This window comes from Anomalospiza imberbis, chromosome 3, assembly GCF_031753505.1.
Source record: "Anomalospiza imberbis isolate Cuckoo-Finch-1a 21T00152 chromosome 3, ASM3175350v1, whole genome shotgun sequence".
NCBI lineage: Eukaryota > Metazoa > Chordata > Aves > Passeriformes > Viduidae > Anomalospiza > Anomalospiza imberbis.
In genome coordinates, this window is record NC_089683.1 from 110833298 (window position 1) to 110849100 (window position 15803).

Below are 15803 nucleotides of genomic sequence, written 5' to 3' on the forward strand. Positions count from 1 at the left end.
AATGCATCCAGCTGTCAGTAGCTCTAATTTAGCTGACAGCCCAGCTCAGCTGCCTTCAGACACCAGAGAGTTCAAAGGGAGGTGAAAATGAAGATAAAAGAGATAAAGGCTGAAGAACAATGCATTCTATGGGACAGCACAAGGTTTTTATTTAGTTCCACAAGCCAGCCTTCAGAACAGCCAACAGGCACAGCATGCTTGGCAGGAATTTACCTCTGAATTAGAAAGGTGTATTTGTAAGGTGTTAAAATTATTTTGGTGTGAGAAAAAACCCAACACCTTATCAATGAGAGTAAACAGCTCTGGAAGAACCATCTTTTGAATTTTTAAGCTCCAGAACTGCCTGCACTGTAGGTGTCATCCTGAAGAATTGCCCTCTGTACCCACCAGAAGGAAGGGCTAAATGGACTTTTTCCTCTAGAGAAGACCTTGCTTGAAAGCCACACTAAACCCTCACATTTTGGTCAGAAACAGACACAGGTACATGCACAGAAGAGACATGCACATGTGCTACCTTCTACCTTCCTCTCTGCACTACCCTTAATTGGTCTTACAAAAATTGAGCAAGATTTTTGAAAAATAATAATACAGAAAAAAAATGACCAAAATGTTTGTTTCCTGAACAAACTATAAAGTTTGAAGTCATGAGGGTCTGATATACGAAGCAGAGTTTGGTCCAGCTTCCACATGGCTCTACAACAAGTTAAACATCTGAAAAGTCTGGTTGAAAAGAGCCTTAGCTGGAAAATATTAAAGCACTTTTTTCTGAGGTCAGCTCCATATTTACTGGTTCTGTGAAGTTATTTAATGGCTTCACATAAAATGATCTGTCTAAAGAGACACTAGGCTGTCCTCCACAAAATTTAAAAAATTCAGACCTGACAAGATACCTGGCATTACATTCACTGCCAATGTGGTGGCTTGTGGCTTCTTGTGCAATAGGCAACTTCAGCAGTTGGCAACTCGATAGCCTTGCCAATTACACAGCATAAGCCATACAATGATTAACGAGATAAGAAGCCACAGAGCCAAATGATATTGGAAAGCAAGTTTTAGTCTGACCAATTAAAAAATTATTTTGATCAGTCTTACCAGTTAGCTCTAAAAAAATTTAAAAAGAAACACTTTACTGAGGAGGAAACCCAAAGCTGTCAGCGTGGCAGGGCTAAAAGGTCAGGCAATATTGCCAATCAGAAGAACTAAGGTTGAAAGCATTATACATTAAGCAGTTGTGAGCTGTGCTATTTCCAAATAATTAACTTCACAAGGTGTGCCATCCTTCACTAACGGGTGAATTTTAATGTATAAAATTCAAAAAGGCAAAAGCGGAATTTCCCTCTATCAGTGAAATGTCCAAACTAACAGAAGGAAAATGCGTTCCTTATCTTTAGCTAGGTATGAGAATTTAGCCAGAGGAAGTATGTTTTGAGAGCACAGTTTTGCAGCAGAGTAAATGTACTGGCTCACCCAAGTCCCTCTGTGCCAGGCAATGCCTCACGATGCTTATGCTCGTGATGTGCTTGGTGTGTGTTATGAAGCATCAGTTCTCTTCACAAACATTACTCAAACACATTTCAGTGGAGCAAATTACCCCAGGTAAGTCTTTCACAGAGGTGCACTGAGGCCAAGTACCTTTCACAGGATTACAGTGAGAGTCTGTTACAAAACTGGAGGCAGAGTTCAGCTCTTGGGGCACTTCGTGTAAGCTCCGAGGCCAGAATCAGAACTAGGGATCTGCCAGAGCAGAGTGGGACAAGGGTCCTGATGCTAACTGGTGTGTCCATGCTCTCAGGACACAACACTGCATTCCACACAAAATACAGGAGGAAAATGCCAAGCAGTACAGTAAGTGAACTCCAACTGAACGTTTAAGACATGGGGGTAAAAATAACTTGTATTTCCTGAAAATCAATAAATCAGGTGCCTTCCATTTCTTCCGTTTCATGCCTTCCACCTATAGGTTCAAAAGGACACCTGGAGACAGCCCTTGACCAGTGGTAGTCAAAAAGGAAAGCGAATTTTGAAAAACTCAAAAAACCCAAGATGTTATGAGAGAGGTTGAAAATAACATGCAAAGTTTTCTATTCTCATGATATGACTCAGTTGTTCAGCTTTGTCTTGAATACACTGCTCAGGCCAAGTCAACACATCTTAAAATAGACACATAGCAGAAGAAATAACAGGGTCCAGAGACGGGCGGTGGAAATGATTAGAGAGATGAAGAGACTTCTGTATGAAGAGAGATTGAAAAAGTTAGCACTCAGACAAGTGACAAGGAAAGGTGAACATGCTAGAGATAGACAAGACAACAAAGGTTTATGGCAGGTAAATCCAATACCACTAATTTTTGTTTTGATAAGCCAGCAGAAGAGACGGTATGGGACTGGAAAGGGAATTTATTTACAATCAACAAAAGAAACACATTGCATTAGAGATCTTGTTTTCCTGTGGAACTCTCTGCCACAAATTGACAAGGAAACCTAGACTTCAGTAGGCTTGGAAGAAGATTACCCACTGATGTAGATAATAAACACATCAACATTCACAGCAGGTAAAAACAATCCACATCTGGACATAAACCCTCATGACTGAGGCCACTCAAAAACCACCAACTGGCACTGCCTGCAAAAATTTTGCCTTTGGTGCTCACCAGACCATGCCTTAGCAAAAGCTTGCTACTTAAAAATTTGAAAATTAAGGACATGAGATGAGGCAAAATAGTGTTTGTAGAGGTGATCTAATATGACATGTCTGGGTGTTTCTAGACTGGACTTTTATCATTACACTCATTCCTTCAGAGTGTTTCAGTATAAAGATTCAAGGGTTCTCCTTGCCACACCTCTACCCAATGCACTCAACAAATGGTCCCCAGGTCTTTTAGTATGATGTATTGCTCCTGTAACTTCAGAGGAAAATGTGGAGAGGAAGGTTACTTTGGGGTTCAGGACATAAAAAACTTACGCAAAAGATGTAAAAAATTGATTTTCAAGTGTTTACTGACTCTTTATCCTTCCATCTTCCCATGGGACACTGCTTTATCATTAAAATACAGACCAGCTTTATGTTCAAGTAGAACCTACCTATGGGGAATTTAATTTTATCCTTGGGGAAAAAAAAAAAAACAACGAAGCAAATGGAGTCATTAAAACAAGAAGGAGGCTGTTGTTAACCAAGGGCTAAAGTCCAGTACACAGCAAAAGGAAGGGTTACAATCCTGCCACAAGCCCCTTTGGCATAGATGTGCCTCCGGTGGAAATGGAAGTATAAACAGAAAACAGAAAATTCTTCACTTGCTCATCCATGTGGCTTTTTTTCTTTCTGCTCCTCTCAATCTTTGCTGTCCTCTATACCTGTATCTTGGTGGGTGTAAAATACACACATTTTTATTCCCTACAGATTCTGGTGACCAGGGAATGACCAGGAGTGCCTGGTGTGGCCGTCAGTGTGATGACACTGTGCTCTGAAGAGCAACCAGTGGTATTTGTTCAGGCACTGTCCTGACAAATGGAGCTGGCAGAGGCATCAGTCCCAATGCTCTTTATTTATTTTTTCTTTTACTTTTCACAAATCTAACATCAAGTCCATCGCTACAGAGCTTTAAAAGGAAAAAACTCTGCAGAGCCCTTCACATGTTTCTATTAGAGTGTCTGGGAATCCTTCCATTTCCTAGACCACAGCTAGGACAGAGAAACAGAAAGATGATGATACCATACATCTGTTAATATTGAAATAATGCAAATGTCATGCCATGATAAATCTCATTAAGTAATGTAAAATTAAATGTTAATTAGAATTGTTGTCTGTAAAATTGCCCAGATGTAATCACCATTAACTGTCTCATGAGTGGTGTGGTTGGTGACTAATGACCACAAACAAGGATTAAGGATACACCTTCCAACCTCCCAAGGAATTGCAAAAAGTTCTCCCTTCCTGACAGTTTCTATACTGTCATACAAGGCAGTCAGTGTGAATTTATAAAAGTTTTATAAATGCGGTCATGCTGAAAGAAACAACCTAAGTAAGTGCAGATGGTGTTATCTTTCCCATATATATTCAATTTATATGTTTCGTAGCACAAAAATGTGCTATGCAGATTGCAAAATGCTCTTCCTTTCTACATACCGCATCAAGATAAAACAAACTCCCTGTTATCATTGGCAAAAAATACTATTTTTATGTAGCAAAGATAATGGCAAAAGGGAGAGGAAGGCCCAAGCTCTTGCTCCTTTGATTCCTGGCTCATTTGCAATTGTCAGGGCACAAAGTGTCAGAAAGGTCCACAGACTCATTCCCTGTGAAGTCATTTGCTATCAGTAAGGCAAAGGAAAGCTTCCTCACTGATCATGTTCAGCTGAAGAGCATGACCTGGGGGTATGGCATTTCCTGCTGCTGGGCTGCCCAAGGATGAGCCTGTCCTAAGGAGGTGATTAAGGATCACCATGGTTCAACCCAATACACCTCGAGATTAAGCCAGGGATCCCACTACTAATGCCTGCAAAGCTGCTGAAAGACGGAGAATCATACTCACTCATCCAGCTCTTCCTCCTCAGCTTTAGAGGTATCTGCATAGAGGTACTTGCTCATATCCACTGGCCTGATGTTTTTCCTTTTTGCAGGTTGTGGAGGAGAGTCTCTTACACTTCCAGGTGCTTCAGGTGGGTGACCCGGCTCATCAAATGGGTTCAAGTACTCTGGGGCATCTTCATCCTTGAAGGGATTGTAACTGTCAACATGGAAACTTTCTTCTGGCTTTGAAGATGAAGCTCTTTCAGGGTGAAGTTCTACCAAATAACAAATAAAAAATTAAACCGATTTAATGAATTAAAAATTTGAAACCATTTTATCAGATCTTTATATTTTAAAGGCATATGAAAAGGTCTACTTCTTAATTCTCAATACATAAAGTTATAGCCTTAGGTGAATTTTCATGCTTGCTTATTCCAAAATAGGTCTTTCAAAAGGTCTTTTAATTTAGACTATATTGATTGAATAGGCTTCATTTTCTCACTTACTACAGCTCTTTCAACATCAATTATTAGTTTTCTTATTTGTCATATAAATGGCATCACAACAGATATAAAATCATTTTCACGAACTATTAGCCAATTAGTGTCCTAACAAAATGCTCCTAGTTATTTATTTGAGCTTTTAATAAAGAAAAAAGATATTCTGTATTTTATCATATTACTGGATAAATGGTGATAGTACGTAGGTGGCCTTTTAATTTCTTAAAATTAGTGAACTAAAAATCAGCTATTAAGTATGACCAGTAACTGCATTTCAAAACACATGTGCCCCTGGTAACAATACATAATCTCATTGTAAAAACGAATTTAAATTAACCCTAAAGAGATAGATAATCCAATCACTCGTCTTTTATTTGGGCTGTACAACAAAAAGTTACTGGCAAGCTGGAGCTGCACGCTGCTCTCTGTGTAATGTCCTTTCTGCAGTGTCTGTTATTCTACACTGAAGGGCTTCTGGATACTGAATAATGCCAATGCCCATACAGCAATACAACATTTGTTACAAAGACAAACAGGTAATGTTAATTCTACTCTTCTTGCAGCATCAAATAAACAGCAGCTCTGTTCAGTACTGGATGTAATGTACTTTCAAAATCTATGCAAATAGGAACTTCAATGTAGCATCATTAAAACCTAACTTTCAATAACCATATCCACATTATTATTAATGAAAAATGTGTGTTTTTCAGAGGTATGGTTACTAAACTGGACTAAACATACTTTTAACAGATCAACTCTAAAAGTTATTTGTAACAAGAGTCTAAAAAATAAAACTATGGACTTCCAAGTGGATTTTTCACTGAAGAAATATTTGGGAAGAGAAAATCTCTAGTCACACAATGAACAAAGGGAAGCACTGTGCTTAGGTGAGTTTGGATGGATGATGTACCAAAGCTGCTAATCCTGGTGAATTGCTAGAAAATGTGAGCGTTCTCTACCCTGCCAGCAGGCATGCAGCTCACCCTGAACCCAGCTATTAGCAGAGCCCAAGGTGATGGAAAGCCCTACCCCATGCAGGGTGACCAGCTCTAACTTAGAGTGTGCACCACAGCCTTCCTAGCTGGACAGGAATATGATCCCTGGCTGCAGGTAGTGACTTCACCTCTCTATGCACTGCACTAGTCACTAGCTCAGGACAAAGGCTTGGAGCAGGAAAGGCTTTAGCTCTTCTCAGGACTACAGAGATCCACCTGCAGCCTGTGGAGGAGCCCCATGCTGGAGCATGAACACACAGACAAGCAGCTGCAGGAAGATGCCAGGGTGTGTGTTTGCAGTATGTCAGCTGTAGTGCATGTGTTCACTCCTACCCCAGAGTAAATGCTTAGCCCTTAAGAGAAGAGAAGAGAATAAACTACTGGAAACCTCTCCTGGGAGCAACTGTAGTTACTGCACAGCAGGTGATGTGTGTTAACCCTAGGTTACGTGGTGATGTGATCATAAGCCCATATCCTTTTAAGAAAGCTGTTTCAGAGAAAGCCACAGTGAAATAATATTGAAGGTCTATAGCTTAACTGACAACAGAAAAGCATTTAAGGCAGAAATTCTAAAAAGCACAAATATGATCAAATCAAGCAAGAATCCCTCAGAGTACTATAGATTAAATATATCTAAAGAGAGCCCAATATCTAAAATGTATTTGTTCATTTCTTTTAAGCTAAACTGGAAAAGTGGTTCTATATAGACATAGGTCATTCCAGCGTCCAGTGCGGGTGGTCAAGGCAAGCAAAAGCTTCACTCTGCTTGCCCTGAGATGTCCTTAGTGTGGGTATTTGCAGCTGAGCTGACTCCTTGACCCTCAACGCTTACAGGCACATGTCCAAACTGTTTTTGAAGTCAGGGGAGTCAAATCCCACCCTCACTGTATACACAGTATATACTGTACACACCATGCCTTGAAGCTCGTGGTTGTCAGAATACTATTCAAATATTACCCCCACATTTAGTGATTTGATGAACTAGAGCAAGCAGAAGTGCTTTAGAAATTGTCCTCAGAAGACATTTCCATACAAAAAGCAAAAATAACTAATGAAATGCAGAAAAATGACTGATACCTTGTTCAAATAGTATGGCTTATTGACAAAGCTTTAACCAAACTTTTAACTACTTTAAACTTTGCTCAGATATTAGAATATTTTATCAAGAGAGTGGACAACTACAAATAGCTGCTTCTGCAACACCATATGATGGATCACTGCACCTGCACATGAATCTGTTGATAAATACACATTATCATATCTGAGGGAAACCTTCTGATAACACACAAGAAGGAAAGTCAGTAATATATCCTGAAGTTAAAAACATTCAGGGAAACAATCTCATAAAACTGTGGTGTAAGTTTTTATTTTTAATTTGCTTTTAAGTGTCTCCTGGAAACAATGAGTTAAATGCTTGTTTAAATCTGATAAATTTTAAGGGGCAATGCAAATGGTTTTTGCAATTCTTTCTATTTCGACACTGGATCAAGTGCTGTAACCTTAACTATGACAAAATTATTTCTCTTTTTCATTGGCTCAACAGGAACTACACGTTTGGCCTTACACACACAGTGTTACATATAAGTGCTCAGACACCTCTGGCTTGTTAGTAACTAAAATATTTCACAAAATCCTGCACAAAGGCTGAAATTAAAAAAACTTTTAAAAATATCATTCTCAAGACACTTTTATAGGCAGAATTTTGTAGAGGCCCATCTAAAACCCGCTTAACTTGGCTATTCGTTCTCTCTACTCTTGCCATCCAGGATACCATTTTCCTCCCCCTTCTGCTTCCCTCAATGTTCCCACAGGGACAGAGGGTTCCCACAAGGGTCCCCACCTGAACCCAAACAGGTTCTCTCCCATGGGATCCCTGAAACCCTTTAGAACAAGTTTTGTGTCAAATGTTGGTCATCACAAGCCTCTCCATAACAAATTAAGTTGTTACGATGATGACTCAACAGCACTGCTCTTAAAGCCACACCCACTGTCACCTGCCACTTTTCTGTAACAGACTCATTTTCCCAAAGAGCTAATGATGCTGAGAAGTGCACTTTGGCAGGCTAAACATCCAGCTTAGAAGGGGTCTATATCCCTCTTGAAGCTGCTTTTACATTCAGAAGGCAGCGCCGATTCCCCACATCATTCATTACAGCTCCACAGGACTCCAGTCTCTCCACTGATATAAAATAAATTAAAAAAAAAAAAAAAAGAAAAAGATGCTTGCAGTTTGGCACGTCAAGGGTCAAACACAAAATAATTTTGCATGATTAAGTAATAAAGCCACAGGGGCAGGAGTGACAACAAGAGAGGTAGAAGTATTACTCCAGCAGAAGCACCAGCTGGTCTTGTGCCAGATTCTGGAAATATGACTTGCCCTAACTCCACTGAGAAGGACTGTTTGTGATAATAATCATCCTGGCACTACCTATCTGCACAATCAGCCAGAGCATCTCCAGAAATCACCCTGCCCTTCAACCCACTTGCCTTTTGTAACACAAACACATTGTGACACAGCCCTTAAAACCAAACAAAACCTCCACCAAAACATCACACATACCACTTTCCCCTTGGCAGAGGATGAAAGCAGCAGCCACATGTGAAAGGTGCTCGGTTCCGCCTCTGGCTGCCTGACTGGCACCACGGGATGGGAGCACCCAGCAAACAGCACCAAGCAAAGGTGGAACTGCCCAGTGCTTCTAGAAAGAGTAAAGACTGGCATCCCCATCCACCACTGGCGATTTTCTGAGCCTTTCATTCATACATGCACAACACGGTGCTTTTCATGAAGAAACAGAAGGGACGGAGGCACCATTTTCCTCTCAATTGGTTCTTTGCCTAGGAGCACCCTGGAAGAATTTGGGGTTCGCTGATGCATTGTAACACTGTTTTCATTTTCAGTGTAAAACACGCTGCAGGGAGCTCAGAAGTCCACACACACAGTGATGAAATAACCTGCTGAAGTAAATGGTGGTCTAAATGACAGGGGGTGCCAGCAAAGAGTTACCCACATGTCTTGTGTGTGTTGTTCAGGTCATACGCAACTTAAAATTTTGTATTCCCCACCAAATTGTAAAAAAATATCTGGATTGATGAATGTGTGTTGCGGTTTTCTACTCTCATTTGTTGTACATGTTGACTTCCCCCAGTAAGTATTTTGCACAGAAATTAACTGATTTTATAATGCTGTTTCACTGTGAGTAAAAATCCAAAAGGTAGTCCTCATATGATCATATTACCTGATTTTATAATGCTGTTTCACTGTGACTAAAAATCCAAAAGGTAGTCCTCATATGATCATATTACCTGATTTTATAATTCTGTTTCACTGTGACTAAAAATCCAAAAGGTAGTCCTCATATGATCACGTAAAGGTTGCCTAGTATAAAGCTATAGAGATGTACTGTTCAAAAAGATTATTTTTGATTTTCCCAGATTTCTAATGTCTAGTTGACCTAGTAGATACAGAAGGAATAAGCCTCAATTTGACATGTCAACCAAGAAACACATCTGAAGATTTTTTTGAGGTGAGTTGTTGATATGCACATTCACTCTGTTGTGTGTGTAAAATCATTGACACTGAGGACTTTTTAAACCCCAGCAGCATCCAGAGCCAGCTTGCTGATGACCCTCTGCCACGCACCACACCTACAGCGTGCACACGGGCGCTGGAAGCACTCACGTCTTTAGTTTCTCTCCACCCCACATTCCCAGGGTTAAGTGATTATGGGATTAGGAAGATAGAGGGAAAGTAGTTGGTTTGTGAACAGGCACAAGAAATATCTGTCTAGGAAACAAGTATCTACTGGCAAGTAATCCTCCTTTCTCTTTGAGTGACTGTCAATACATACATATTCATACTCTGGGTGACTGAGCACACACGTTACAGGCTTGATAGGAATATCCTTGGAATATCTCTGCCAAATAGCAAATCCTGCCTCCTCACATCTGATGGCAAAGTACTCAGGAAAGAAGGCTCCAGCTGGCTGCTCTGCACGTCTTGGGGAAATTAAGTAACGAATTCTACAGAAGACTCGGAACTTTCGCAAAGTCTAAATTCCAGATTATGCCTTGTCCAGATAAAAAGATAAAGAGACTAACATGTAAGTGAACAGAAAAATACTTATCCCTGCACACATAAAAAGTTAATCTCTTGATTTAAGCAGATCACAAGACAAGTGAAACAGGTAATGTGACTCTTTAAGCCTGTAGGAGAAAGCCTGCCTTAAACTCCTGAACCTCTGTCATGCTCTCGAGCTTCTGGGGTGGCCACCAAAAAGGTTACATTCACTTCAGGATCCAAAAGCAAACAAGCAGGCACAGTCTCAAAGAGCTTCCTAGAAAGAGATGGCAGTATTAAAAGTTCCACTGAGGTCTCAGAATAGAAGAATCATGAGTGAATAATGGGACACAAACAGGGCAGCCTTCAGGAGTTGGGCAACAGGATGAGAACAGCTACGATCTTGCGTAGTCTTAAACTGCATTTCAAAACAAAGGGAAATCTCCCCAAAATGGTAATATCTAGGTGCTCCCCCATGTAGAGACACTGATCCAGTTAGTCACAGAAAAACACAACAGATTCCTCAGATTCCTGCTGCTGCTGAAGACCAAAACCATCTTCTCTAATTAGTCTCAGCACCATTTTTTTCTCCCCCTTAACTTTCTGTGGAGGAAGAGGACTGGAGGAGAGGCACATGTCAAGAAGGCCAAGCAAGGTAACGGGAACACAACCAGCTCCCATTATAGGTACGAGACAGGTCTGGAGTGGAAGAACCAGTGATTCTCAGAGGTGTCTGAGGTAAAAAGAAGAATCCCTCAGGAGGCACTCATCATAACATAAAAGCTTTAAAAATGCCACAGCAGATGTCCAACTCATTGTCTGATAGCCTGGGAATCACTCTTTCAGCCAATCTTCCAGCCTGGTTTAGTGCTCCAGGAAGACACTGTCACATGAACCTTAGAGAAGGCCCACTCCTCCCAAATAAAAAACACCTTATGACACAGTAGGAAGAATCTAGTGACACCCTGTTTATCCCAAATACTGTCCTGTTATGGTGTGTTGACTGCTGCATGACAGTGACTGTGCGTGGGAGTAACACTTGGTATTCACACACCCAGCAACTCAGCATTGCTGCCCACAGCTGCAGATGGGACCCAAGAGTCTGATCACAGAGACTGTCCCAAGTACAGAGAACAGAACCAGAGATAGAGAAAAGTGTCCACACCTCTGACTGAAGATGACTGTAAAGGCAGAGGTCACCAAAAGACCCACAATCAACTGAAAAAAACCATGCCCCTGATAGGCTGGGAGTGGTTTAGGAACATAAGCATAACATCCTGTCTTGGATGCAGGCTGCTCATAGTGAGCTTAACACAAGTTAGGAAGCTACTCCAGTACTAAGAAACAACACCAGCTGTTTCTCCCTGTCCCCAAAACAAGAAAGAGTCACTGTATTTTGTGGCCAGAACACCCACTGCTTTCTTCCAGAATGGTTTCTCTCTGCAAAGGAAAGAAAAGGCAGGTTTGGAAAAAGCAGTAGGATGGGACTTGTACAGCTTTCTCCATGGAGAAGGGAGCTCCTCTTCCTAAAGCAGAGAAGGAGGAAAGGAATATAGACTGTGCCTCTTAGAGCAAGTTATTTATGGACTACCAGAGGGGTTTACATTCCCACTTACTCTGCTTCCTTCCACGATCCTAAGGGATCACTGTCAAGGAACAGATAGGAAATAAAGCCAAAGATTAGGACACCAGAACCTAATCCATATATATTGGTATCTACAAAGCTGAAACAACTCACTTCTGCAGCTCTAGAAAAACCTGACAACTTTACAGGAGGGAGAAGGTGCCCAGGCTTTATGGCTTTATGGCCTAGGCTTTATGGCTTCAGTTGCCAAATACAGAAGATAGTGCAACGTCCCTGTTTCAGAAATACAAGCTGTGAGTCACACCACAGCCAAAGTATGACAGGTCTTTATCCCCACCCACATCATTCCCTGCAGACTCTGAAGGCAGAAAAACTGTGTTGTGAGTAAACATTCAGCTTGTCCAAAGAAAGTGAGTGACCACAGGGAGAAACTGCAGCTTGGAAATCCATTCTCTTTGACCTGACCTTAGAAATCCCCTGGCTGCCCCCTGGGCTGCTCCTGCTCAGTGTGGCTCTTCTCCATCACCATTACAGAGTGACTTGGTATTTTCTGTAGGAAGGAAAGTCCTGGAGCTTTGAACAGGAAAGGGTACAGCTTCAAACTTGAGAATTAGCTATGAATTGGCCTTTTGAGCAGCTGCAAGCTAGAAGTGATACATCCAGCAGATGGGAACCTGCATATCTGGGCATGGACTAGAGGACAGCAGAGATGTTTGCTGTCCTGGTGCTCCCTTCTGGCCTTACGGCCGAAATCTTATCAGATAAAAAATGTACAGGGGTTGTACATCTCACCCAAATGGAACAAGAATGGGCATGTCAGTCTGGAAAGGGGATTAACACCAAGCATGTGGTGCAAGGCACAATGCCAGAAGGCTTAACTGAGGAAGCTATAAAAGTAAAAAAAAAAAAGGGAAGAATAAAAGAAAGAAAATTAAATTGTAATAATGAAGATTAGTGCTAACCAAGAATAGCTGAGATGCAGTGAAGATTGCAGTGAAGGAAATTATGATATAAACCATCACCCACGTGGAGCAGGGCTGTCTGACAGAATGTGTTGCTCATTCATACCACATAAGGTGAGTACTAGTAACACACCTGATAGGTCTAAATGTCTCTGCTCCAGCTGGTAGCCCCCAGTGGCAAATACACAGAATGTGCCTCAATACAAAGGACGTGACTCAAAAAATGAAACAATGTTCTAGCGGCAACTGGATCATTGCTATTGCTACCTCAGCGCTATATGAAATAATTGTATTTAATCAATTAAAAATTTTCACTTGTAGCCCTAAAGAAATAAAAATCATGTTTCACAAAGTATTTGCAAGTAGCAATGAATTATGTAAAACAAATTCATTACCTTCTACATCAGGGTCTCCAAATGGATTTAATTCTGCTGTGTCAGGATCACCAAAAGGGTTCATGCTGGAGTTGGCCAGGTCTTGCTCCCCTTCATCCAGAAAATTAAGCTTATTGATAAGCTCTACAAACAAATTGGAATATTGTTTTAAAATAGAGACAAACTGTTCATCCGACATATCTGGAGCTCAAAAAGCCCCGTGTCAACAGTCCCTCGAAACACTGCGCCAGGGTATGGCACGAACTGCACAACTAAGTTAACACAGTCCAGTAAGTACATCAACGAAGGGAGAAAAAAAAAGTGAAATGAATGAAACTTCTATTTGCTGATCAGAACATTATGTAACAGAAATGACTTCTAAAAAAGCCTTCTCTTTCCTTCATTAAATAAATGTTGTGGAACATCTAACAAGCTAAATACGGTGATTTTGATTGTTCACATCCATGCTAACTATCGGCAGGAAATTTTAATGTTTGGATGTAACGTGCACGTAAAAGCAGGGAGAGGACATTTTGTCACTTTAGAAAGGTCAAGTATTACTGACTACACAACTAATGTTTTAAGCTTAGGGTCTGGTGGTTTCTCTTCCTTTTTTTTTTGTAATTTTTTTTCTTTCTTGTTCATTATCAGATGACAACGGAGCTGTAGCGGAGACAGGCTCTTTCTCTATCATGTTGTTACCTGTTGGATGCACTACAAATTACTGAGAGTCATGCTGGGTGGAAGCACAGAGATAAAACTGACAGCTGAATACAGGCAGGAGTCAAAAGGTAATGGGTCACAGTAAATACAATCAGAAACAGAAAGAAAGGATGAAAGCTCATAGACCTTCAGAGGAACTGGCTGATTTAGCTGAAGGCATATTTGCTCGCTTTATGCAGTCATCTTGATCTTCATCTAAGCTGCTCAGAGCATTCAACTGGTTTACAATTTCTGTAAATAGAAGCCAGTCAAGACAAACGTAAGGCAAGGGCATTTAATGAAACAGAAGTGGAACGAACACTGTTACCAGAAAGAGAGAGAGCGAGGGAGAGAGGCTAAAAGAATATATTTAGAACGAGTCCTTACAATTATATAACTACAGCAAAGTACCCGTGCAGGTGCTTCAGGGATAATTTAACATGAAACCCAGTTAACAAGACATAAACAAAACCTAGCCAGGTTATGGTGTCAGCAACAATAGTCAGTTTTATGAGGACAAGTATTAAGCACATCAGTTGAAAATTTAAATAGATGTATTCAATATAATTTAAAGATTTTTCCTGCTCATGAAGAAAACCTGAATATGAAAACATTGTCAATTAAAACAAATCAGCCCCAGAACAATTTATCTCCTTCCCAAACCCTCAAGGTTACAGCAAACTAACCTATACAATATGCATTTTTATATTTTTTTTGTTTATATACACACTCTGATAATTTAACATTTACAGTTAGTCACCATTACATTCTGATCTATGACAAGCTGAATTTACCTAAATAGTTCTAAAATACATGATCAGTATTGTGCCAGAAGAATGCAAACTGAATGTATATATCACCTGAATTTTCATTGTCATGCTATGTAAGTAACACCTTGCTGTTTGTTAAAATCCTATTTCACCTTCAATCCATAGTGGAGAGCTCTAAATTACCATGAACTAGTAATTTTTAAAATGTGTTACATGTTTAATTCTAGTCAAGATGGGGGTGACTCCATAATTCTAGAAGGAAAGAAAGACAAAAACAATTGGGTCTGAGTGGCTTCTGGCCCAAGGGGAAAAATTCCTCTCTGCTCCCCCCTAAAGCAGTCCCATCCACAGCATCTGACAAATGGAGCTTCTAGTAATGGGGATTGAGCCTGGGGCATTTCTGAGAGACACGAGCATAAATTTCTGTGGAGAGGGGACAGCCTTCCTCATCCTTCCAGATGACAAACAGGCAAGAGAAACCTGTGCAGGAGAGATGATCCTGCTTGTTGAATATCACTGCCCCACCGACAGCCTTTTTCATCTCCTGTCTTTTCCCAATGAAATAAATGGATGATGCCTTCTGGTATCACCAGCCAAGTTAAAGCTTCATGCCAGTCATTCTTGTATTTCCTTTAAAGTTTAATTTCTTGTGTACACATCTCAGTAACACTTTTAGTTTACTGCTGTTTTGAACTTGACTTTTTCTCATCTGGCTTTTATTTGGGAAAGCAAAATTTGTCTTTATTCAATGAACTAGTTTTAGGGAGGAAGATATCGAACTGAGGCAAAAATTGAGTAGTATCCTGACTGTCTCAACTCATGTGGGTGCTCATGGCCACCCAGAACTTCCGGGGGGAAGGGAACAGGGGCCTTTTTCATGCTTTTTCATAGCTGACACACTAACACCCCCCCGATTTCATGCCTTCACTGACAGCACAAATAAACTAAAGCTCAAAGCAGACCAGAACCTGATAATATTTCTGTCACATGGATAAAAACTTCTTTGGCAAATTTAAACTGCTTTGCAAAGACATGCCAAGCTGCAAATTACCAAGGAAAATTACCTACGCTGCCAATATCTACTGGACATCCTAAATGCTGACAGTGACAAACCCCAAGCAGAATTCCTCTCTAATGCATCTCCCAACTGATCTTGACCTTAAAGCATAAATCTACTTACATGGGTTTGCACTTTTATCTGTCTACATAGAGTTAACTTAATCATCCTCACTTCCTTATTTTTAGCTCCAACAGATAAGACTATTATCCTAAAAAATAACACCAAAACTGCCCCAAAACTTAGCTTTCTCAGTATAAAACAATACATACACCTGAGAAATCTGCATAAT

At 40.5% G+C, this 15803-nt stretch overlaps 1 protein-coding gene across 16 annotated transcripts in view; it reads right to left on the reverse strand.

The window, feature by feature from the left end:
• The window catches only part of EHBP1 (EH domain binding protein 1), a 205091-nt gene that overhangs the window by 106064 nt on the left and 83224 nt on the right, over positions 1 to 15803 (reverse strand). For 11 of the 16 annotated variants that reach the window (XM_068186432.1, XM_068186438.1, XM_068186436.1 and 8 more), the window contains exons 8-10: positions 13832 to 13936; positions 13004 to 13126; positions 4529 to 4781 (exon numbers count right to left, since the gene is read on the reverse strand). In XM_068186432.1, the coding sequence (XP_068042533.1) occupies positions 4529 to 4781; positions 13004 to 13126; positions 13832 to 13936 (481 nt within the window). The remainder of the gene's footprint in view (positions 1 to 4528; positions 4782 to 13003; positions 13127 to 13831; positions 13937 to 15803) is intronic. The other 5 variants (XM_068186443.1, XM_068186442.1, XM_068186435.1 and 2 more) reach the window with 2 other exon arrangements.